General features: G+C 48.0%; 1 protein-coding gene across 1 annotated transcript; it reads right to left on the reverse strand.

Annotated features, from left to right (window-relative positions):
- Window positions 1-1,090: 1,090 nt before the first annotated feature.
- On the reverse strand, window positions 1,091-23,840 carry SNAP29 (synaptosome associated protein 29). Its single transcript, XM_034989193.1, has 5 exons — window positions 23,413-23,840; window positions 15,641-15,837; window positions 10,337-10,422; window positions 8,182-8,289; window positions 1,091-4,360 (listed from the first exon to the last, which is right to left on the reverse strand). The coding sequence occupies exons 1-5, from the start codon at window positions 23,647-23,649 to the stop codon at window positions 4,203-4,205; spliced, it is 786 nt and encodes a 261-aa protein (XP_034845084.1). The 5' UTR covers window positions 23,650-23,840; the 3' UTR covers window positions 1,091-4,202.
- Window positions 23,841-23,896: the final 56 nt, after the last annotated feature.

A 23,896-nucleotide genomic window follows, 5' to 3' on the forward strand; every position in this document is an offset into this window, starting at 1 on the left:
CTGCTATGTTCAGATCCTGAGCATTCCTTATCTATAATGATGCCCAGAGGTGATATCCATTAAGCCAGAGTGGCCTTTGGGATCCAGGCAGCCAGTCCACTGACAGATATGATTTTCAAGATGGCCTAGTCCAGGCTCCAGGTGCCTTCTAAGAGCTTTCAGATCTAGAAGCAATTCCTATGCCTGTGGTCAGATGTCAATGTGGAGGCAAGAGAGTGGAGCCAAGGCTAGGCTGGCCTGCTCTCCTTTCTTGGTGAACTATGGTGTTTAGAGGGGCCACAAGCCCTGATGGGATCCACTTGCAGAATACAGTGGCCAGCCATCTGTCATCCTCCCACCCCTAGGAGTACCTCGTGGCACTCTAAACGGAATGGCCAACTATTATGGCCCATGGGTCAAGTGCAGTCCACCATATTTTGTACCTCCCATGAACTAAGTGTTGTTTTTTTTTTTTTTAAGATTTTATTTCTTTATTTGGCAGAGAGAGACACAGCGAGAGAGGGAACACAAGCAGGGGGAGTGGGAGAGGGAGAAGCAGGCTTCCCGCCAAGCAGGAGCCTGATGCGGGGCTCGATCCCAGGACCCTGGGATCATGACCTGAGCCGAAGGCAGATGCTTAACGACTGAGCCACCCAGGCGCCCCAACTAAGTGGTTTTTACATTTTTAAGTGATTGAAAAAAAATCAAAATAATCAGATTTTGTGATGTGAAAATATATAAAACTTAAATTTCAGTGTCCATAAATAAAGCTTTATTGGAACACACTCTCATTTATATATTGTCTTTGGCTGCTTTTGGTCTACGATGGAGGAGCTGAGTAGTTGTGACAGACTGACTGGCTGACGAACCTAAAACATCGACTCTCTGGCCCTTTACCGTTTGCTGAGCCCTTATCTAGACAGTGCTGCAGTGTGGTCCGGGAGGTAGGAGACAGATCAGAAGAGCACTCTGAAAGATGAAATGAGAGGGTTTCTCAAGAAGGAAGCTTGTTTATAGGGCTTGATGGGGCAGCAAGGACCAAATATATGAAGGCTCAACATGGAGGAGCCCCTCTACCCGCTCTTTGAAAATGACTACGTGGGAGACAGAATCTGATTAAAAAAACTTCACATTTTATTTCACATAATATGGTCACTTGTTGAGTTGAAGGCATGGAGCTTAAAAGCTGTTCCGATACAGACTCTGAACAAAATGCCTCCCCTCCACCCCCGAGTACTTTTAATGACTGGCTCATCATTGTGTACACAAGACATTTAATTATCAGACCTGAAGATGCGAACAGTGGTAACTTACAAATTCTGAGAAAAGGCCTATATAGGCAAAGTGTAAGAGTTGTTTTTTTTTTTACTAAATTGGTGTAGTGTACTCTTAAAAGGACATATTCACAAACAGAAGTTAGAAAAAGAGAATTAAAATGCACTTATGAGTTTTTTTCTTGCCACCTGAGTTAAATTCAGGTTTCCTTTCCTACAAGAATGCAAAAAAGACAAGGCAACTCCACTGGTGTTAGGTTATAGATCACTAGATGTTAGAAATAGTTTCCTCTGAAGGAGAATGCACTTATTTTTAAGTTAGTAGCACACTTCACATATTAACCACCCTAAAGTTAGAAAAGCCGCTTTATTGAAGGCACAGTTTGTTCCTAGCTCAACTGTGGAAATACAAACGTGTCTTATAGACCCCATCTGGCAGGAAGGGTGAGTTCACTGGTCTTGTCCGTGGTATCAAAGCCCACCCACAGCCAACTCGGGCACCTCTGAGCATCTCCATGAGATAGATGTGTCTAGTTTGAGAGGATAAAATGTTTTCATTTTGATCACAGTCATCATGTGCAAGGATTCTGGAGGCCCGAGGTTTCCCTTTGCTCTCTGAAAATGCAAACAACTTTGCTTTATAAAGTAGAATCGACAACTGGTCCTTCATGGGCATGCGGGCAGAGGGGGAACCCAACAGAAAGAAGCCACTGGCCAGCATGTAGCTTGGAGACAGTGCCTCAAGGCCTTCGTGAAAGAGGGTCTAAACAAGAGTGAATAAAACATGTGTGTAAATTGTCAGAAGCCACATTTCTAGAAGAAGCTGTGCTTTCCTTCTATATGCTTGGGGGGAAAAAAGGAGGGGCAACTGGCTTCAGTGATCTCACAAAAGACAGGGAAGGGTACAAATATCCCATGCCACTTTGCTTCAAGTCAGTGAAATCACTAATCTCATTGTGCAAATGGAAGGCTGTGGAAGAGAATGTCTGGCGGTGGCCTTTACATGTATAATTTGTTTGAAAAAAATAAATTTACATCTGAGGTATAATGACTAATCTCCATGAACCTCTGCCTGATGATGATGAACAGAAAACAGCTATCATGACATACATGGAAGGTGTTAGGAAAAAGTCAGAAACAATCAGGAGTGGAAATGTATACACAGAGGCTATTCTGCATTCTGGCTTCATGCTTGTCAGCAGCCTTTTTGCTGAAAGCCCTCCGAACTCATTTTGTAGCCCTCCGAACTCATTTTGTTCGGGCTAGGTATAGGTTTAAGATTCGTCCTTTTACCAGTTAGTCAACAGAATAATCATGACAAGCTCATCTGATAAACACCTAACCTGACTACCTCTAACTGTGTCCTCACGTACTGGGATATTCATAATGACGTCCATCAGACTCCACGAGGCTGGAACATGACAGAAAGTTGTACTTGCCGATGGAAGCTGTCAGTTCTGAGGAACGTCATGCATCAACGGACTAGAACTTCTACAAATGAACTGCTACATAAATACTGATGCCTTGTTGCAGCATTTCAGAGAGTTCCTTTCCTTTAAGGGACTTTGTTTCTAGATTACAGAACCAAAGTGGTGAAGGTCACATAGACAGCACCATGTGTCAAGGTGAAACACACTGTTGTTTTAAATTTTCTGACCTAACCTTATTAAAATCAGCCCCTTTCACCGTCTTCAAAATATTGTAATTAATCTGCTTTGTACAAAGACAAGGGTCTTCTGGCTTCAATTATTCTGCTGGAGGTACCAACACAAGGACATTAATCTCGTTACAGAAATCAATTTTAATGAATGTCACTTTACAAAGAAAGAATCACTTAAAAGCATTCATTAAAATTGATTTCTGTAAGGAGATTAATGTTTTTGTGTAGAACAAGCTGGGCCAGTTAAAATGATAATGTCTGGGCTTTTTTTTTTTTTCCTTTTAAAGCCAACAAGTCAGCATCGTTGTGGCCTTCCAATCCTCCAACTGGGGTGGCAGAGAACCAAGAGATGAGTCAAGTCATCTTGCAAGAGGTCAAGAAGAATGGGTGGGAATCCTAGACGGGTCAGGAGACCCCAGGAATTGAACAAACACTGCCACCCCCGAGGCTGGGTTAAGGTGCCCCCCAAACGGGAGGAGCACACAGTGGAGGCACTGTCTATATGATGCTCCATTCCCACAAACCGTAGAGGGGACCCCCCAGTCGGCCCCTGGGCAGGCTTGAGAGAGTGGCACATCTATCCCTAACCTTGGACAGTGACATAGAGGTGTGAATGCATGGGGAAGCAGGGCTCACCCAATTCCCTGCGCATTTCCAGGCATCACGGTGAGCGATACTGATCTGAACCCCTCCTACTAAAATGCATGCCAAGGATGGAGGTCAGGAGGGAAGAGGTGACATCTGTCAACCAAACAGCAAATGCTGACACTTTCCATTTCTGAACACTAATCCTTTTCCAGGGTGTTGAGAGAATCACAGTGTGAACCTAACACTGATCCTTTTCTGGGGTTTGAGAGAATTGCAAATGTGCTGTGTGTGTGTGTGTTGGTAGGCCAAGGTGTGGGAAGGACCCCCCTGCCCCCCAACATAGAGATTGGTGGTTCCAGGATTGAAATTCTGCCCACCTCCTTCCATATGCTCGTGAAAGTGAGAAACGCAACTGTTCCTTTCATGCCAGCATGCTCATCAAAGGCCCGAGATACTCAGGGCCAGGCTACTGTGCTCAGACTAAAACTCTAAGCATTCAGTTCAGAGAACGGAGAGGCGATGGCTCTAAAAAAAAGTGGGACACACACTTCTCATAACGACATCTCCTAGGACCCGCTGTATAATAACATTTGCAAACACATATTACGTTACACACTAAAACAATACAAACCAACTTTGGGGGAGTTTAAAAGATCTTTGGGCTCTTTTCATCACAACGGAGTGGAGAGCCTTCTCTGTGTTTAAAGTTGCCTGACTTTTTTTTCTGTGCTTTTTATATTGACATCTAACTTGTCCACTTTGGTTGTGAGGCGGTCAAGAATGTCATCTTGCTCCTCGATTTCCATCTGCATCCCCAGGGCTATGTCCTTCAGCCGGCCTAGTCCCACGGATAGCTCATCTGTCGGGGAGGGAAAGGACACACAGTGCTGAGCGAAGTCACAGCATCAGGGGCCGCTGCCTGTTCCATGCCCGGTGCTCAGCAACATTCCCATCACCGAGTCCTCTTTCTCATAAGACAGGTAAAACTCTAGGGCTTTGGTTACGTTTTCCAAAACATGTGCAAGTAAAAAGAAAACCCGCTGACCCCATATAAAGTAATACGTGCTTCACGTAAAGCTACTCTTCCCCCAGATGTCTGCCCAAGATAACCGCTGTTAACACAGTCGTGTCTGTCCTTCCTGTGCTTTAAAAAACACATACAGATCTACATAATTTTTCAGCTGCCTCTGAACGTTCTAGTAGGTTGCGGCACGTTGCAAGATCAGTTAGTACCCGAGAAAAAGAGAAGTACAGAGGGGCCTAGAAAACACATTCCCTCCCCAGACCCACGGTGAGTACCTGGGAGAGGTATGCAGGTAACCAACAGGCAGACCCGCTGGCCTGCTCTTCAGGAGCAAAAACCCCACATCAGTGGGTAGAACTCAACAGTACCAGCTTTCCTTCCTTCTGCCTCCAGCTCCCTAAAGCTAAATCAAGCAGATTTGGAGTAGCAAGCATGAGGATCCCTATTTGGAAACCTATCTGGGAGACAGACCTGGGAAGCCCCTGTCCAAAGGGAGCCCCCACACCTGGGTTACTCCTGCCCCAGGCTCCCCCCTGGAGAAGGCCGCATCCCACCCCTCCTTCCACTCCGCAGGCGGCAAGAGAAATGGGGGCTTTGTCCCTGCCTTGCCACCTGGGGTGCTCTCCCAGAAAATACATGGACTACAGATGTTTCCACTGGACCCAATGCTGTGAGGTCTTGTCACCTATGTTACGATAATTCACATTTTCCTATGTCAATTCATTCATTGCTACCACTTTTCAGATCCATGAACACATCGATGCTGTGAATGTCCTGGGGCACGACACAACCTGAATTGGGCCGGCACCACTTCCTTTGTCTACTCTGCAGCCAGGACTGGCTGCAGAGACCCCTGCAGTCCAGGGTCCCCGTGTCAAAAGGAACAAAGGGCTGAAGGTGCTGGGTCCCTTCAGAGATGCTGCCTGGGGCCAGCCCCACGGGGACTGTGGAGCACACAACTTTTGGCAAAGGTTCAGCCCTGGCGAACCTAGAGAAGAGGAGGTGCTTCATAAGCCTTTTTGTGGCTGAATTAAAGATAGAACATTAAGTGAAGAAAGCTCAGAATACACAAACACTCGGCACTAGCACCACGAATCTAAGCAGAACCAAGTCTGTTTTTCAAACGTTGTCTTCAGCTCTACGCTTCTTGAATTTACTGACACCCGTGACCTTGCATTCCATGGAGAGTAAAGTCTGTGCGGTCACCCCAGGCCTCAGGGAGTGCGCTGGCAGTTGGGACAGAAAAGGACAAGCAATAGGTATACGGAGATTAAAAGAAAAGAGAAAGTGTGATAAAGTAAAGCCACCAGACAAGGGAGCAGCCGTCAGAGGGAGACTTGCACTAGTCCCTGAGATAAAGGCAGGGGTGGGAGGTGGGGGGAGTGTGGTAAGAAGGAAGAAGCAAACTTGTGAAGGGCAGCCGGGCACAGCCTGTGTCAGTGGGCCCCATGGCTCCAGAGTGCCACCCCAGCCCTTCTCAGCATGCTGCACTGCATCCTGCTGGGACCTGCCTGCCCACGCTGTAAGTCTCGTGCCAACCGCACCACCTGAGCCTCCGGGGGTGGGCTGCACTTACTTACCCTTTCTCCCCACCTCACTCCCTGAACTCCAGGCCCCTCCATAGGTCTCCCCCTTCCCTCTCCAGCTGGCGCCAGTGATACTATTTGGGTAGGGAAACCTTCAGTGGGGAGGCCTTCAAGTCCCTCTGTATGTCTCTGGAGTGGTTCACATCCCAGCACATGCTTCTTCTGCCTGAAGCCTTTGGCTCTGGAGGGTAGAGTCCAGAGGACCCAGTAAAGGGGTGGCTGCCTGCCTGGGTGTGCGGAGTGGGGAGATGGGCCTTCTCCCCTGCTGCCGGTAGGCACTGGCCACGCAGGCCTGGTGCCGATATTCACACGGAGGGCAGCAGTGGTGAGCTGTGGGGTGGGCCAATTATGGTTCTTTTATTTGTTCTTGCTTATGTCTATTGTCTCCAATTGACGTCTTGTTTCTATGGAGATCTCTTTTAGTGCTCTGTTCCCTGACTGTGTAATTCCATTTCTAGCAACCTAGTTACAAAATGCGGCCAAAGATTTGCTCATAGGAATGCCCAAGGGATGCGGCCAAAGATTTGCTCATAGGAATGCCCAGGAGCAAATGATGAGAATAACCTAAGTGTCCAAGAGCAGGGCGTGAGACTGCTAAAGTGGTGCTTTTCAAAGAAATTTAATTAAGAGAAAAGAAGTTTAGGGGAGTGTTCAAAATATAAATAAAAAAGCAGGATATGGAAGTGTACATACTGAATGATATCGTACATCTGACATTGTACATCCACGTGTGTACATATGTATGTGAAAAACAGAAGGAATGACACCAAATCAGTGGCTACCACTGGACAATAGGATTCCAGGTGTTTCTTTCCTCATGGCATTTACCTGACTTCATAATTTTCTACGATGAATCTAAATACTCAGACACAAAGGCTAAATGTTGTTAAAAAGAGTGTGGATTTGCCTAATGGGCTGTCATGCTGTTCGCTCCAGGCTGCTGGAATGGCCACTGCTCTGGGCGACCCAGGGGAGGGGCCCTCAGTGTCCTTTCTGCGGGGAGACAGGAGGAGGAAGTCTGAGCATAGACACTCAATGTGCATCATCATGGGCCTCAGTTTTGTCTCCAACTAGATACCTTTAGAGCAGCGGGAGATTTTACTTGGGTCTCACCCACTTTGCCATCTCCCAACAGGGCTGGGAGACTGATAGCAACCCAGGGAACCGTGGTGGAGGTTCCTGTTCGCGGGGTGGAGGTCAGAAGAGGCAGCATATCCGAGATGCCCCCTAGAACGAACTCACGGAAACCGCTCCGCGCCTGCTCCTACAGCCCACGCACACCCCCACTTGAACCTCAAGTAACTAGTTTCTCTCCCTCCGTTCAAAAGGGTAGAGTGGCGACAAAACTGCAATAGTCCTGTGTTCCCTGGAATTTACAGTGTGGTTAGAAGACACCGGATAAGCCAGCAGGTACGTGACTCCAACAGGGTGCAGCGTGTGAAAGCCAGGCCCGCAGCAGGAGAAAGAGCCAACCTTCAAACAGCGCGGAGCAAGGACACTCCGGGCAGAGGTGGCCAGGGGCGGGAAAGCACTCGGAGCCACAAGTGACGAGGGCAGGAGGGGTGGAGAGGCAGGCGGGGCCAGAGGCCAGGCAAGGGACCTGGAATACAAGGAACCCGGCTGTGCGGCTGTGCCTGCTGCAGTGGCCACGTGAGTGGCCCGCTCTTTCCAGGTCGGGCGGTTCCCCGTGGGATGTATGGGGTTGCTCATCTAACCCTCTCCCCCATCCTCAGGGGCGGGTTCTGTTCCTGTGCCCCATTCACAGGGAGATGACGATGGGGCTCTCACTGCCGCACTGTGTGGCCCCTCGGGGACTCCCGGTCCCTGCTGCTGTCACAGCCCAGATGAGAGGTGGGGATGGACACAAGTGGACAGACTCCGGAGAGAGAGAAGGGTGAGGTGGCCGCGACCATACTGGATTTGACAAGTGGGGAGGGAGAGGCAGACACCATGGTGTGGTCCCGAGAAACTGCTGGCCACTGGTGGGCTGGCTGGGCCCAGCACGGGCTGTCGGGAACACAAGCGTCCTGAATAAGTGGTCTGTGGAGGCTGGCGGAGCTTCCGCCTTACCTAGATTGTTATCGATCTTCTGGTGACAGGCTCGAAGGTGTAGGTTCTTCGGGTAAGCCTCGGTACTCACGGCAGGACCGGCCCCTCCAGCGATGGGGTCTGAAATTGCTATTCATGTTGCAAAAAAAACAACAACAAGCAGGATCTGAGGTTTGTTTGTTTTTCCAAACTATATACATTTTTAATTTAAATTCAATTAATTAACATATAATGTATTATTGGTTTCAGGGGTATAGGCCTGTGATTCATCAGTCTTATAATACCCAGTGCTCATTACAACACATACCCTCCCCAGTGTCCATCACCCAGTTACCCCATCCCCCTACCCCCCTCCCCTCCAGCAACCCTCAGTTTGTTTCCTATGATTAAGAGTCTCTTATGGTTTGTCTCCCTCTCTGGTTTCGTCGTTTCATTTTTTCCCTCTCTTCCCCTATGATCCTCTGACTTGTTTCTTAAATTCCACATATCAGTGAGATCATATGATAATTATCTTTTGTAGAAAGCAAAAAACTTTAAATGATCATTGATGTTAAAATAGAAGTGCATATATCTTATTTATTCATTTTTTTTTTAATGTACACTTGAGTTCTTTCAAAGTGAAAGAACCTAAATCTTCCAAATCAAAATAGCTATGTTATGGAAACAGGATCGTGGATGACTTTCTCTTCTAGAAATGTATTTCTATGCTCTCTTTCTGCTTCAAATACAACAAGCAAGGAAAGAAGAAATGCTAAATAATGCACATTTGCCTCAAATCTTCCTTGAACTGCAGTTTCTAAATGCACACAGAAAAGCCCTATCATCCCAGTTTCTATCTTTTGGGGGAACTTCTCTTTCCAGACTTGGTGTATTTCCTCCAGCTACAACCTACTGAAGCCATTCCACACACACGGTGTCGTCTTTTTTATTTTATTTTTTTAAGGCTCTTCAGTTTTAATTTACACACCGTGCAAATTAAAACTCCCTTTAAGTCTTTGAAATCGTGACTTTTGGGTGCAGGCCTCCTACTCTACTTCTTCAGGCTATGCTGGGCTTGGACTTTCTGTGGGCCTCGCATATTTTAGTTTTCTCTCATTTCCTCCCATGGCTTTCGCCTTCCCAGACTAAACTGCGGTATCTCCATCTTTCTTGACCCCTGGCTTTTCATCAGGCCTCTCCTGAGCTGTGTCAACCATGAGAGTGGTGGGTTCTGGAGCATCCAGGGCACATCCTGCTTTCCTCAAAAGGGAGCCCAGGAAGCATTCGATTCCTGGCACCGTCCAACGTGCCGGGCCCCCTTCCAGGGGTCTCTGCGGGGACTCCCAGGACGCCGAAATTCCCTTCCAGATAAGGGGCGCTTCTGGGCCTATCGTTTGATAACAAGAGGACGACAGGACACCACACACAATCGACCTTGCACACGCTGTTCACCAGCTGCTTCTCCGCCCCCTTGGGCTTCAGGGCTACATGAGTCTCCCACTGCTGTGCAGCAACTACCACAGACTTACCCTTCTGTTCCTGGGCTTAGAAATCCAGGACGGGTCACACCGGGCTACAGTCGAGGTGTCAACAGGGCTGTGTTCCTCCCGGCAGCTTTTAGGAAGAATCTGATTCCTAGCCTTTTCCAGCTTACAGAGGTTGCCTGCGTTTTTCAAGCCAGCAGCGGGGCATCTTCCAATTTTTGATCATCTCTCCTCTACCTCCCTTTCCACTTATAAAGGGGCCTTGTGATTACACTGGGCCCAGATGGTTAATGCAGGATAATTTCCCCATCTCAAGGTCAGCTGATTAGCAACCGTAATTCCCCTTTTGCCACAGAACCCAATATATTCATTGGGTCTGGGGATGACAGGTCATTTTTGGAAGGCTCTACCCCTTACCACAGAGGTTTTCCTGCAGTTGTCTTTTCACTGCTGGAAGAGTTCAGAGCTACAAGGGGCAGGAACTAATGGTGAGCAGGCTCGTTTTCAATGGGACACAGGCCCCCACTTCCGTATTTCATCCTCCACGGGGTGAGGGATGAGCATGCCATAACACACACACTTCCAGCTCCCTGGGAGTGGCACTGGGTCCGACACCCTTTACCCACGACAGTAGCTGGAGTCCCCGCTGTCCCCCATCCACGCCAGGGCCAATACTGGAATTCAAGTGTGGCCAAGCACAGGTCCCCACTGACCTGAGTCATTCAGCTTCCTGAGGTTTGGGTGGCTGGCCTGGTACCATGTCTCCTGTGCTTTACTGGTACTTATGGCTTCTTTCAATCTTGGGATAAAAATTAAGAAAAGAGAACATTTAGAAAGAGAAAGTACCTATGACAATGCAGTCTTTTCAAGCAGTGCCCGTGTGCAAAAAGCAAATGCCTCCTTTGACCAAAGCAGGGATATTCATCGACAGCTCCTGGGAGTACAGCCCGCAGCACGGCGAACCTCCGAGACACCTGCTTTAGAAGAGCAGCATCTGGTTAGGTGGCCCTCCTTCAGGAAAACGAGAATCCCAGGACCAGGGGGAAGAGAAGCACATGAAAGGACCAAATGGGTACTTCAGACTAGTCAGCAAACCGTGACCCATGGGCCAAATCTGGTCCACCACCTGATTTTGTACGACCACAAGCAGAGAACTGCCTTTACAGATGACCACTGGCAATGGACTGGATGACAGAGAACACTAACTTTGAACCTCCGTTAATAATTTCTTTTTTCTCATTAGTAGACCTATGTTACAAAAAATTGTACTCAATTATTCCTCTTTTCGTTTTTTTAATGCCGTCATTAAAAATTTGTTATTTTCTTGCTAACGTAAGTCCCTATAAAATATCTCTGATTTTGCTTCCTGGCCCACAAAGCTTAGTCTGCCCACTCCTGCTACAGACAGGGATTTCAAAAGGTAACTCAGGAGATCTTCGGACTATGCCTAACACTCCACGCACCCCTGCGGGCATGGCAGGGGCTCCCCCGCCCCAGAAGCTGGGCCTCCTGCACAGTTTGCTCTTCTCCACCCTGCTGACCGGTGCCCTGGCCACTTCATTGGCCAAGCTGGAAACCAATCATTCTCCATGTATGCCCTCTCTGCACACCTCCACTCCCAGCAAGCCATGCAAACATCCCCTCAATCCCCCCACAGATCCCCAAAATCCGGCCCCTCCTTCTGCCTTGCCTCTTTATCCTTACCTGGATGAGCCCCTGCCTTTCCAATCCTTACCCAAAGATGCCGGGCATCTTTCTAACATACCCTGTATGAACCTCTCCAATTAAAGTCCTTATTTATTTTTTGATTTTTTGAAAGATTTAATTTTAGAGAAAGACAGAGAGAGAGATAATGCGCATGTGCGTGAGCGCAAGCGGGGGGAGGGGCAGAGGGAGAAAATCTTTAAGCAGATTCCCTGCCGAGAGCAGAGCCTGATGTGGGGTTCCATCCCATATCCCATGACCTGAGCTGAAACCAAGAGTCAGATGCTGAATCGACTGAGCCACCCAGGCACCCCACTCTGGTTAAAGTCTTTTTTTTTTTAAGATTTTTATTTATTATTTATTTGAGAGAGAGATCGAGAGAAAGCACAAGCCGGGGGGAGAGGTAGAGGGAGAAGCAGACCCCCATCGCTGAGCAGGGAGGCTGACACAGCCCAAACCCAGGACCCCAGGATCATGACCTGAGCTGAAGGCAGATGCTCAACCAACTGAGCCATCCAGGCATCCCTGGTTAAAGTCTTTTTTTTTTTTAAAGATTTTTATTTATTTATTTGAGACAGAGAGAATGAGAGAGAGAGCACATGAGAGGGGGGAGGGTCAGAGGGAGAAGCAGACTCCCTGCTGAGCAGGGAGCCCGATGCGGGACTCGATCCTGGGACTCCAGGATCATGACCTGAGCTGAAGGCAGTTGCTTAACCAACTGAGCCACCCAGGTGCCCTGGTTAAAGTCTTTAATGGCTCCCCACTGGTGCAAGCCTGGACCCCATCAGGCTAAAGGCACTGTAGGCCCCCATAGGCCCCCAGTGCTCCAGCAATGTGTAGAACAGAGCAGAGCCTCCTGAAATCTGAGGCTTTCATTACTTACAAGCAGTGACTGGAGGTCTAGAACGCACAGCTGGTTTCTCTGAGCACAGTCGTGAGTCCTATGTGTTGCCTGGCCAGCGTAAGCAGCAGATGCTTGCAGCTGAGCCCACCTGCCCATTACCCAGGCTACAAACCCCAAAGCTGACTTTTTTCCTTTGTGCTCACATAGTAACACTTAAATGACAAAAACTTGGCTTCTTTGTGAAAAATGGCAAAAAAGCCAACTCTAGGGAGAGTACAAATGGTTAAGAGAACTATAAGAAGAGTGGTGGCTCTTGGTCAGCAACCAAGTCTTGGATAAGTTAGAGAGTTTCAAATTTAGGGAGTGGTTAAATCTGTGATCTAAAGGGACCTCTCCATGAGCTTTGTTTATTTTTATTTTTTATCATTTATTTATTCATGAGAGACGGAGAGAGACATAGGAAGAGGCAGAGGGAGAAGCAGGCTCCCCACAGAGTGGGGAGCCCAATGTGGGACTCAATCCAAGGACCCTGGGATCATGACCCAAGCCGAAGGCTGACCCTTAACCAGCTGAGTCACCCAGGCACCCCCTCCATGAGCTTTAAATGGAAATGGGAAGCAGCAGCTTATGAAGCTTTGTCAGCAAAACCAAAATGGCTTACTAAGAAACAAAACTTCAGAAAAGGCCGAAGCGTTTGTGTAACAAGGATACACACAGGATACATATGACTTGACAGAAGTTTGAATACGAGAAACTTATTTTAAAAGCTTCTATATTGGGCGCCTGGGTGGCTCAGTTGGTTAAGCGACTGCCTTCGGCTCAGGTCATGATCCTGGAGTCCCTGGATCGAGTCCCGCATCAGGCTCCCTGCTCGGCAGGGAGTCTGCTTTGCCCTCTGACCCTATCCCCTCTCATGTGTTCTCTCTCATTCTCTCTCTCAAATAAATAAAATCTTTAAAAAAAAAAAAAAGCTTCTATATCAGAATATCCCTGTATTTATGGAATAGGGGTTTTGACAGGATTACAAAGATTTACTCATTTTATAGAAGCAATTACACATTACATCATAGATTTAACCATGCTGATGTCTTAGTCCAAAGTGAACGGACATCTAAACTTCCTCTGATAACACATAAACCCTTTTAAAAAGGAGGACACAAAACATCCTTCTGATTTGTAAACTGAAAACCAAACCAAACCAAACAACAACAAAAAAATAAAATCCAAAAAACCCAACTAAATAAACAACCCCGGAAACTACCCCAATTGGGGGGAAAAAGTGACAGGTATTTGAGATCAGGGTCAAGCTGGAAAATCAGGGATGGACGGTGATTAGGACTGAGCCACAAAACAAACCAACCCTCATGACCTCGGCTAGCGTATCCACAGGCAATAGCCCCCGGGCCAACCAACCGCCTCTTCCCCTTCTGTAGTTCTCTCTCCGTAAATCCCAAAGATTCACCTGCCTGGTCTTTCCGCTACATCCTCAGTTCCTTCACCTGTACTTGTTTCTCCCCAGAGCCACTTGAGGTGGAAACAGTTTCCCAGTTTCTTCCCTCCCACACCCTATGTCCTAATCTAGGTGATGGCCACACAGGTGTATACACAGTTAAGCAGTCACCCGTTTAGTGAAAGTGTCAATACACACTTAAGATGGGTGCGCTTTACTGTACATCAGTTATGCGCTTAAAAAAATTTCTCTTAGGGGCGCCTGGGTGGCTCAGTTGGTTAAGCGACTGCCTTCGGCTCAGGTCATGATCCTGGAGTCCGAGGATCGAGTCCCGCATCAGGCTCCCTGCTCGGCAGGGAGTCTGCTTCTCCCTCTGATCCTCCTCCCTCTCATGCTGTCTCTCATTCTCTCTCTCTCAAATAAATAAATAAAATCTTTAAAAAAAAAAAAATTTTCTCTTAAAAAATCATTCTGTATTCCAGGGGTGCCTGGGTGGCTCAGTCGTTAAGCGTCGGCCTTCGGCTCAGGTCATGATCCCAGGGTCCTGGGATCGAGCCCCGCATCGGGCTCCCTGCTCCATGTGAAACCTGCTTCTCCCTCTCCCACTCCCGCTGCTTGTGTTCCCTCTCTCGCTGTGTCTCTCTCTGTCAAATAAATAAATAAAATCTTTAAAAAAAAATAAAACAAAACAAAACAAAACTAAATGAACACTGTGACTGCAGCTTTGAAAACACTGAGTAAGTGGGGGGGAAACTAAGTTTTGAGTTTTTGTGCTATGGTAAGGTGTAGATGTTCTATAATATGACTATATTATTTTTACAATAAAAAATAAACACAACGGTCTGAGATATGAATAGTAATCTATTTTAGCAGAAACTTGACTCTTTGTACACATGATATTTAAATACCTGCTCAAATTACACATATTACTTTATTATCTAACCGAAACTTTTGAGTAAAATAATCGCTAATTTTAAAATTAAAGGGCCAGGGGCGCCTGGGTGGCTCAGTTGGTTAAGCGACTGCCTTCGGCTCAGGTCATGATCCTGGAGTCCCTGGATCGAGTCCCACATCAGGCTCCCTGCTCGGCAGGGAGCCTGCTTCTGCCTCTGACCCTCTCCCCTCTCATGTGCTCTCTCTCTCTCTCATTCTCTCTGTCTCAAATAAATAAATAAATAAATCTTAAAAAAAAAAAAATAATAAAATTAAAGGGCCAGACAGAATTAGACATGGAAATTTTGGATATAAAGACTTTTTTTTAAAGATTTTTATTTATTTGAGAGAGAGCATGAATGAGAGAGCACAAGCAGGGGGAGCAGCAGAGGGAGAGAGAGAAGCAGGCTCCCTGCTGAGCAAGGACTCCAATGTGGGACTCGATCCCAGGACCCTGACCTGAGCCAAAGGCAGATGCTTAACCAACTGAGCCACCCAGGCGCCCTGGATATAAAGACTTTTTAAAGAATTTTTAAAATTCTGTGAAGTGAGCCACATTTATACTGTTTAAGCTTTCTGAGGTGAATATTCTTTCAAATTACAATTACTGGAGCCGTAATTTAATTTATTGGAGACCCAATTTATGCAGACTGGATGTCTATCAAATAAACATCATCAGGAGCGCTGGAGAAATGTTTCTTTTTTCAAAACGTGTGAAGACGAATCCCTTCCAATGAGTAACTTACAAAGATCTTGGGTCCCTTTAAGGCACTAGAAGAGGCTTGAAAGTCTTGACCATTTCTTTTTTTTTTTTAAGATTTTATTTATTTATTTGACAGAAAGACAGTGAGAGAGGAAACCCAAGCAAGGGGGAGTGGGAGAGGAACAAGCAGGCCTCCCTCAGAGCAGGGAGCCCAATGCGGGGCTTGATCCCAGGAGGCTCGATCCCAGGACCCTGGGATCCTGACCTGAGCCGAAGGCAGACACTTAACGACTGAGCCACCCAGGTGCCCCGAAAGTCTTGACCATTTGCACTAACCCCCACTTTCAGCTACTTCATATCTGGATGGCTGAAGATCCACTCACCTGCTATTGGCCTGGGAGGTGAGGGTGCCATTCTGTTCGGGTGGCGTCTCTGCTGGTTTGGATTTGAAGTAATTGACGAATCCCCCAAACATGCTCTTAATGCTGTTAATGTGCTTCTGGCTGGTCTTCAAATCTTGATCCATCTTGTCCACCATCTTCTCCGTGCGTTCTAAGACACCTCGCTGACGATCGAGCTCCTGGGGAAAATGAGAGGTGATGGCATTACACCGTTTTGTAATTTTCCCCTCTGCAGGGGACCACACACAGCAGGTTTGTCATGAGCCCTCAGAGAGCACGTATGGGGACAGATGCTGCCATCTGTGAGGGAACGTTTCCCCTTCTGACAACACATTCCTTTGCCCTTCCCTGTCCTGCTTCTATTGGCTTTCTTTCGTATTTGCTCCCGAGTTCTCTTCCCTCCTGCCCACATGAGGCTGGCTCACAGGACCATGTTAAGATGCACGAGGCATGGACTGGCAGCACATTCTTTAGCCCTCCCCCTTTCCTGGCCCCTGTGAACCTTACAGGCTTTGACCTGGTACTGCCCCCATGGACTATGGCTCTTGTACTCCCCCCTTTTCAGATATGGGATTTCCATTGGGTCACTGGAGCCACCTGGCCCTGGTCACACCTTCAAATTATTTCACAGGCGAGGTGCTGGGTCCTTTCTGGGCCCTGTTAATATCTGATTCCAACTCACCCACAGTTTCACCTTTAAAACCTCTAACAAAGGTGATTCTGTCCAGGGCTTTGTACATGCTACTCTCTCTGCCTGTAATGATCCTCCTCCAGATATTTGTACAGCTCTGCTCATTTAATTCAGGTCTCTGCTCAGAGGTCACTTCCTCAAAGAAGTCTTCCTTGAACACCTTCTCTAAAGTAGAACTTTCTCTACCCTCAACGTACCCCTCTACACCCTCAATCTACTTTAGTTTTTATAGCATGCAAGCTCCATGAGGCAGGGACCTGCTTTGTTCACTGGGTCCCCAGTGTCTCACTCAGAGCAGTGGCTTGCTGGACTGCCAAAGGACAAGTGGATGATGCTCTGTGGCCATGGGGACAGCCTAGATCATATTCCTCAAGAGCCGATGGTTCCGGGGGCACCTGGGTGGCTCAGTCAGTTGGGTGGCTGCCTTCAGCTCAGGTCATGATCCCAGAGTCCTGGGATCAAGCCCCATGTGGGGCTCCCTGCTCAGCAGGGAGCCTGCTTCCCCCTCTGCCCCTCCCCCTGTTCATGTTCTCTCTCTCAAATAAATAAATCTTAAAAAAAAAAAAAGAGCTGATGGTTCCGACGGTGCATGTGAACTCACCACCACAGTAACACTAATACCTTCCTTTCTTCGTGCCAAACTTGTTTCGCCCCTATCTCAGGCCATTCCAGCTGTGTTCCTTCTCTGTGACCCACCTTTCCAGCCCGGAGACTCTCAAGCTTTTCCTGTTTGACTTCGTGAGGCAGTCCCTGCCCTCCACCACCTTTTGAATCTTCCAACCCTGCATCTGTCTGTGGCTCAGCAGTTATATTACCTGTGGCAGACAATCTTTAGAGATTTCTCTCTTAATACCTTAAAACAGAATCATGAACAATTTTTGAATAAATGCCTCCGACAACTGAAGGATAAAAAGGAAAAATATACATAATGGGTTTATTAGAGCCCGTTTTACTTATAAAAACGTTAGTAGAAAGCTTTTAGAACATTTAGGGACCCAACAAGTAATCTGAGCTCTCAATGTTTATAGTGGATGAAATTTTAAAATATAATGTGTAGAGAGAAAACAAAAAAACCTTTGGAAATAAACTTAGAATTGCTGAGCTTTACAGCTTTGAATGTTTAAGTGTTTTTCACCAGCTCATGAGACACGTCTGAAGAAACCATTAGGTTCTTTTAAACAAAAGGAAAAATCTTTTCTAGACCGTGTCATTCTTGCAAATGCCTGGACTGTGTCAAAACTCGGTTTTAGAAGAAAAAAAAAAACAGTTGCTAATTTATCTAGAGTTTTCTCCTTTTTCCAATACCTCAGGTTTGTCATCTCCATGTCCATTCTGAGGTAAGTCTTTCCTGGAATAAGGCAAGGCTCTAAATTAGGGTTAAAATTATTTTCTCCAGCATTTACGTGTTTTTTGAGTTGATATATTGCCAACAGTCCAGTCCCACCACCTGATTTCCCCTGCTGCAGAAGATGAAGAATATGAAGCAGGAGAGGTGCCTGGCTGCCCGGGGTGGGTGCTGGCCAGGGCTCTGTCACACCAGGAGCCAGGTCCTCGGCCTCCCTGACAGTGAGGTCTCTTGTGGTGGCTCATCTCACCAACCACCTGCCCTCTTGCTTCGGCCTCCCGACCTTAATTTGGAGAGTAGCAGAAGTAACAAGTAGCTGACAAAACCTTCCCCAATTCACAGTGAGATCTTATTTTCTTCTGTTCACAAGTGACACAGTCTCTCAAACTCCGAGTCTGCATCACTGCGCTGACTTGGTAAGGAAACCAAACGTCTCACTTAGATGTTACAATCAAAGTGAAGAGAAATCTGTGACGGTGGCAGGCCAGGGAAGTGAGCGCTGTTCTGGTCTCTGGAAATTTCTGTGAGCTGGAAGCTGGTGTTCACTGGAGGTGATCTGGTCAGGAGGCCAGCAGAGGAGGAACTTCTGCTGAAATCCATCCCTGAGGCAGAAGAAAGGACCAGGCTCCAAGTGCTTGGTTCTAACTAACGAGGAAGAAGGGCTTGGCAGAGCAAATACCAGGAGTGCCAGGGTGGGAAGGACAAGCTAGGCAGACCCTGCACCAGCCATCACAAAGGCAGGCCTCAAATACTCCAGTCCCCAGGCATCTTCCTGTCCCCCAAAAGGGACGCCATGCATATCATCATTGGTCCCTGGGATAATGGAGATCATGGAAAGACAAGGGCGGCTATGAGGGGAGGGAGCTCCAGAGAGTACCCTCAGTGTAAAGGGCACACATGCAAAGCTCAGATGTTAACATTACAGGTGATCCACCCCCCATCCCCACCTTAAGCGCTAAAAGGAGTTTTCTGTAAGTTAAACAGGAAAAAAGAAAATGGTCAGAGAAAAAAATCTGGTTGGGCCAGTGGTACTATGCTGGGCAACAGCACAGAGAGAGGGGGTGTCTCAATTCCCCTTTGGTTTGTGGCTCTTTGTCAAACAAGGATTCCTGATGAAGCAAGAGAATGCAAAAGACGGGGCGCCCGGGTGGCTCAGTTGGTTAAGCGTCTGCCTTCGGCTTGGGTCATGATCCCAGAGTCCTGGGATCGAGCCCGCGTCGGGCTCCGTGCTCCGCAGGAAGCCTGCTTCTCCCTCTCCCTCTCCCCCTGCTTGTGTTCCCTCTCTCGCTGTCTCTCTCTGTCAAATAAATAAATAAGATCTTCAAAAAAAAAGAGAGAGAGAATGCAAAAGACAGCTGAAGACCCTGTGAGGGTATACTCTGTCCTACATGGGGCGACTTCTGGCCAGATGGATTATGTCCCCGGGCCCTGTGAGAATGTGAACATATCAGGGACTCCCTGCTGATAGAGAACACACACCGAAGGACAGAGGTGTGCAAGATACCCACCACCAAGTATTACTCTGCCAGCCACTGTTCCAGGTGCTAGGGGTTCAGGGGTGAACTAACCAGCCCCAGATCTCTGCCCTGCCAGAGCTTACAGTCTTGGTGGAGGATTCAGTGAGTCAAGTTTCATTTCACTTTTCATTTGTTGACAACCCTGTGGTGCTGGGAATCCAGAGTGGGGGAGGAAGAAAAGAAAGCTATCCTACACATACACGATGGCCACTCTGCCAGTAGGGGCTCCTTGCCTGGCTTAAGGGGGAGTCAGGGAGGCTCCCCGATGGGGTAGCATTGAAGGGGAAACTGAAAGCTGAGAAGTTAGGTAGGCAAAGGGTTGGGGGGTGGGGTAAGAGATCAGGGCAGAGGGAGCAGCCCATGTGCGCAGCAGTCCTGGGCCACGGGGCCAGCTGGGGGAACTGAGAGAGGAAGAGGAACGTGAGCATGAGATGAGGGAGGCAGGACCCAGCAGGCATCGGAGAGGGCAGCAGTGACCACCAGATCCCAACTCCAATTCACAGCTGATACATCTCATAAGGTCAGTTGGGCCTGGTTGTCTTCCCTGACCAGGTCAGGCCCTGAGATTCGGAAGGAAAATGTCAGTGCTAAGGTTCCTGTACTGAACTCATAATTAAACTCAGGGATCCAGTGCACCTGGGTGGCTCAGTTGGTTAAACGACTGCCTTCGGCTCAGGTCATGATCCTGGAGTCCCTGGATGGAGTCCTGCATCGGGCTCCTTGCTCGGCAGGGAGTCTGCTTCTCCCTCTGACCCTCCCCCCTCTCATGTGTTCTCTCTCTCATTCTCTCTCTCAAATAAATAAATAAATCTTAAAAAACAAAAAAAACTCAGGGATCCAATAATAAGTAGGTGGAGGTCAATCTGGAGTCAATAAGCTGAACCTAGAACCTGAAGTTCATCTCCTTCATGTCACTCCCTTTCCAGGGCAACACACATGCGTAAGCGCCGGCAGGGACACATGAGCATGGAATATGCTCAAACTGGGGCTTTGTCTCACTGTAGTAGTATGGAGTGGATTCAAAAACACAAACGGAGTCTTATGTTGCATGAAAAAACACCAAGGGCAAAGGCAGTGATGCTGGTGCTCTTTACTGCCTGAGTGCAGGCTGACCCAGGCTCACTAAGGACTAACTCAGCAGGCCTGGCCTGTCCACACCCTCTATGTTCCAAAGAAAGGCCTTGCCTGGCTCCTGGCCCTTATAATACCATGATAAGAGTATCTTTGTTTATCTGAGTCCTTAGGCTAGGCCAGATAGTTTATGCTAATAGTGTGATTTAGGTGGGGGCCTTCAGCCACATGCTTGACCTCTGAAGGGGTTAAACAGTAAGGTCTGCCAGTCGGGCAGGTGGTCAGCCATGCCTACGTGGTTGTGTGATGGCCTACCAAACACCACTCCCGTCTCACTGGCGTTACTGTGCCAGCCATTCAGGCCCTGGTCTAACATTTATTGCTGGACTCCCCTGAAATGAGATCCCAGGCTTCACAAAACTGTACAGGAGCATGCTCAGCTGCCAGAGGGGACAAGGAACTCTGGGCAGCCATGTCTCCACAGGCTTGCCCAAACGTGCAAACAACCCAAATGCCTATCATTAGAGGGACTGGCTACATAAATAGAAGTCATCCATTCAGTGGAATACGACACAGCCATAAAAACAACAATAACAAAAAGATCAGTGCATTATATATTACTAGGGACTAACCTCCAATCCTATTAAAAAATGTACAGACTAGAATATATAGAATGCATCCACTTAAGTTAAAATTAAAAAAAGAAAGAAAGAAAGAAAAAGGAAAGGACTATAGCTACGTCTCTATCCATAGAATATCTTCACAAGGACACTGAAGGAACTGACAGTAATTGGCTGCGTGGGAGCAGAGGGGTGGGAGGAAACTTCCTACTCTTCTGTACGTTTTAAATTTTGAACTATGTGATTGGATATCGCTTCACAAAAGCTAAACCTTAGATAAAAGAAAGAATAAATAAATCACATTTGCAAAACAGAAGAGCTGAGTGGCCTACAAGTCTCTCCACGGTTCTGGACTGTGCTTACCAGGCCAGTTAACTAGGAACTGCTCTGCTCTAACTCTGTCCCTTGGCAGTCATGACCTGTGGCTATACTCTTTGTGAGAAATAACCCTTGTCAGGTTGCACAGGAGGAGGATGACTCTCCTTCACTTAGGATGACCTAAGTAATTTTCCTACTTCTGCCAAGCTGGAACTGACTATCTTCCCAAACTAATATTTGTACATTCCTAAGCCTCTATAAAAACCTATCATGTTTTCGCACAGCTCAGCGCTGGGTCTCTAAGGAGGGAGGTTAGCAGGTGACTTGGGTCTGCTGGAAGTCACACTACACTGAGTGGCAGGAAGAGCTCACTAGCCCCAACCTCAGCCCCATTCCCATCCCCATTCTGACTGGAATCAAAGACTGATTCAAAGGCAGTTTGGAGAGTACAGAGTGGGGTGGGGAGAGGGTGCTGACCATTCCGGCCTCCCAGGGCCTCTGATGACTGGGAATGGACTCAATCCTGGAAAAATTCAGTGTCACCATACCGATGATGACAGTGCCTGTCACCTGCCCAGTCATGATCATACTGCACCTCTCAGAACAACACCACCTTAGCCCAGTCCAAGCCTCACAGGCCTGAGGTACCACTCTGCCTCTGCTCTCACCGTCCCCCTTACATAGAGAGAAGGGCCTTTGGGAGCAGCATGGGGGGGTGTCACCACAATCCACGTGAAACCATTCACCTCTAATATGTTTTTGAGTCTCCTTCCCTCTGAAGGACAGACTTTCCCCTGCCCATGAAAGGCTCCTAAGCTGCCTCCTCTGGGCCTTTTCTTTGAATATATCCTGTGCATCACTTCCCTACTGGAGCCCAGGAACCCTGTGGTGGGTCCAGTGTCTTTGCACCGCTCCTCTCTGCCCTATGAACATTCCTCCTACCCTTCTTCCTCTCCCTCCTCCTCACTCCTGTCTAAATCTTAGCCTTAAAAGCCAGATTGGAGTTTCTCCTCTGCCATGACATCCTACTTTGTATCATTCTGATTTCCTATTTCAATTGTTCTCACTGTTTCCAGAGATGTCCCTTCAAACTTGGCTTCCTTACTTGGCTTCCTTAGACCTGGGACCCTCAAGTAACTCCTCCACTAGGGCCCTAAGACCTTAGGCAATCCTCCCAAATCTTAGTCAACATTTGCCATTTAGACTCAAAGATAGGAACCCAGTAGATATAAGATGTGAGAATTACAGCTAAACTTCCTTAAGGAAGCCAAAGATAGGAAAATGGGCCAATGAGGGATACTGTACTGTAACAGTGGGGAAGGAAACGGAAGTGGGGAAGGAAAATAACCAGGAAAGCAGCAATGGGGATATGACCCAGACAACTATTTGAGAAATTAATCAACATACCTCAAACTGCCCAAGATCGTAAGTGATCAGGTCAGAATGAACTCTGCCAGAGAAAAGAGTTACAAAGAGACCCATGGAGGAAGACAACACTTCAGGTTCCAGTACTAAGTTTCAAAGCTACAAATGCTTTAGATTAATGTTAGCTGATATACCAATGATCTACTATTACATTTTTTAAAACTTAAAAAAAAAAAGCCCAAACAAAACCATTTCATTAGTAGGCTGAGGAAGAAATGTGGTGCCTAAGAAAGAACAATCCTCACATAGGGTCCCTGAAATCTCCCATGGGTGGAGAGACGAACTGACAAGGGGGAATCGGAGAAATGGACTGTCACAAACCATATGCTATCTAGGACATCTTCATTTGGATTTGGGAAGTAAAAGTTAGGCCCTAGACTTGACCAAACTTGGGCTATGGCTTACTCAGCAGCTGCCCAGACAGATCTCATCACCTCTATCGGTGAGGTGAAGTGGTCAGTGATAGGAAAAAACTCAAGGCCCATTTGCTCTGGTACTTCACACACCAGCAGGTACAATCCTCACCCATTCTGGGTCACTCGGGGAGGGATGGTTAAAGCTCTAGATCCGGGATTCTGAGCAGGTAATTATAAGAAACAGACACTCCATTTCCCTAACCCGATCTCTACTAATAGCTAAGGAATATTACAGGGGTAAACTGCCTCTTTCAAGTACTCAAGACACACACCTCTTTGTATAGCTAAAGTTTCTGGACCTCGTGTGACAATTCAGCCTAGTTGGGCCGTCCTGCCCTGCTCCAGACTCACCTCGGCAGAGGCGACGCCGATCCTCTCGGACTCGTATACGAGGGACAGGGACCTGTCCGTGCTGGCGGCCGCGGCCTGGGCCCTGCGCATCACCTCCTGCCGCAGGTACTGCTGCCTGTCCACGGGCGCTCCGGGTCCATCGGGGAGGTCGCGGTCGTCCTTCCACACGGCCGGCCGGGCACCCTCATCTTCCGCATCGTCGTCGAACGGGTTGTAGCTTTTGGGGTAGGCCGACATGGTGCCGGCGCTCGTCTGGGTCTGGACAGGAGAAGGAGGAACGTGGCCAAGGCGAGGAACGGCCTTTCCGGGCCCGCAGGGATCCAGGCCGACCTCCCGAGGCCCTCGGGAAGCGCCCACCGCTCTGCAGCCCCGCAGCTCCGCGGCCCGCACTCCAGCGCCGCGCTACTCCCCTCCACCCGCCCGTCGCGGAGCGAACTCCTTCCGCCTGTCTCGCGCGGGAGGCCCCGCCTCCGGAGCTGACCAT

This window comes from Mirounga leonina, unplaced genomic scaffold (genome assembly GCF_011800145.1).
Source record: "Mirounga leonina isolate KUSES-001 unplaced genomic scaffold, KU_Mleo_1.0 Mir_481, whole genome shotgun sequence".
Taxonomy (NCBI): Eukaryota; Metazoa; Chordata; class Mammalia; order Carnivora; family Phocidae; genus Mirounga; species Mirounga leonina.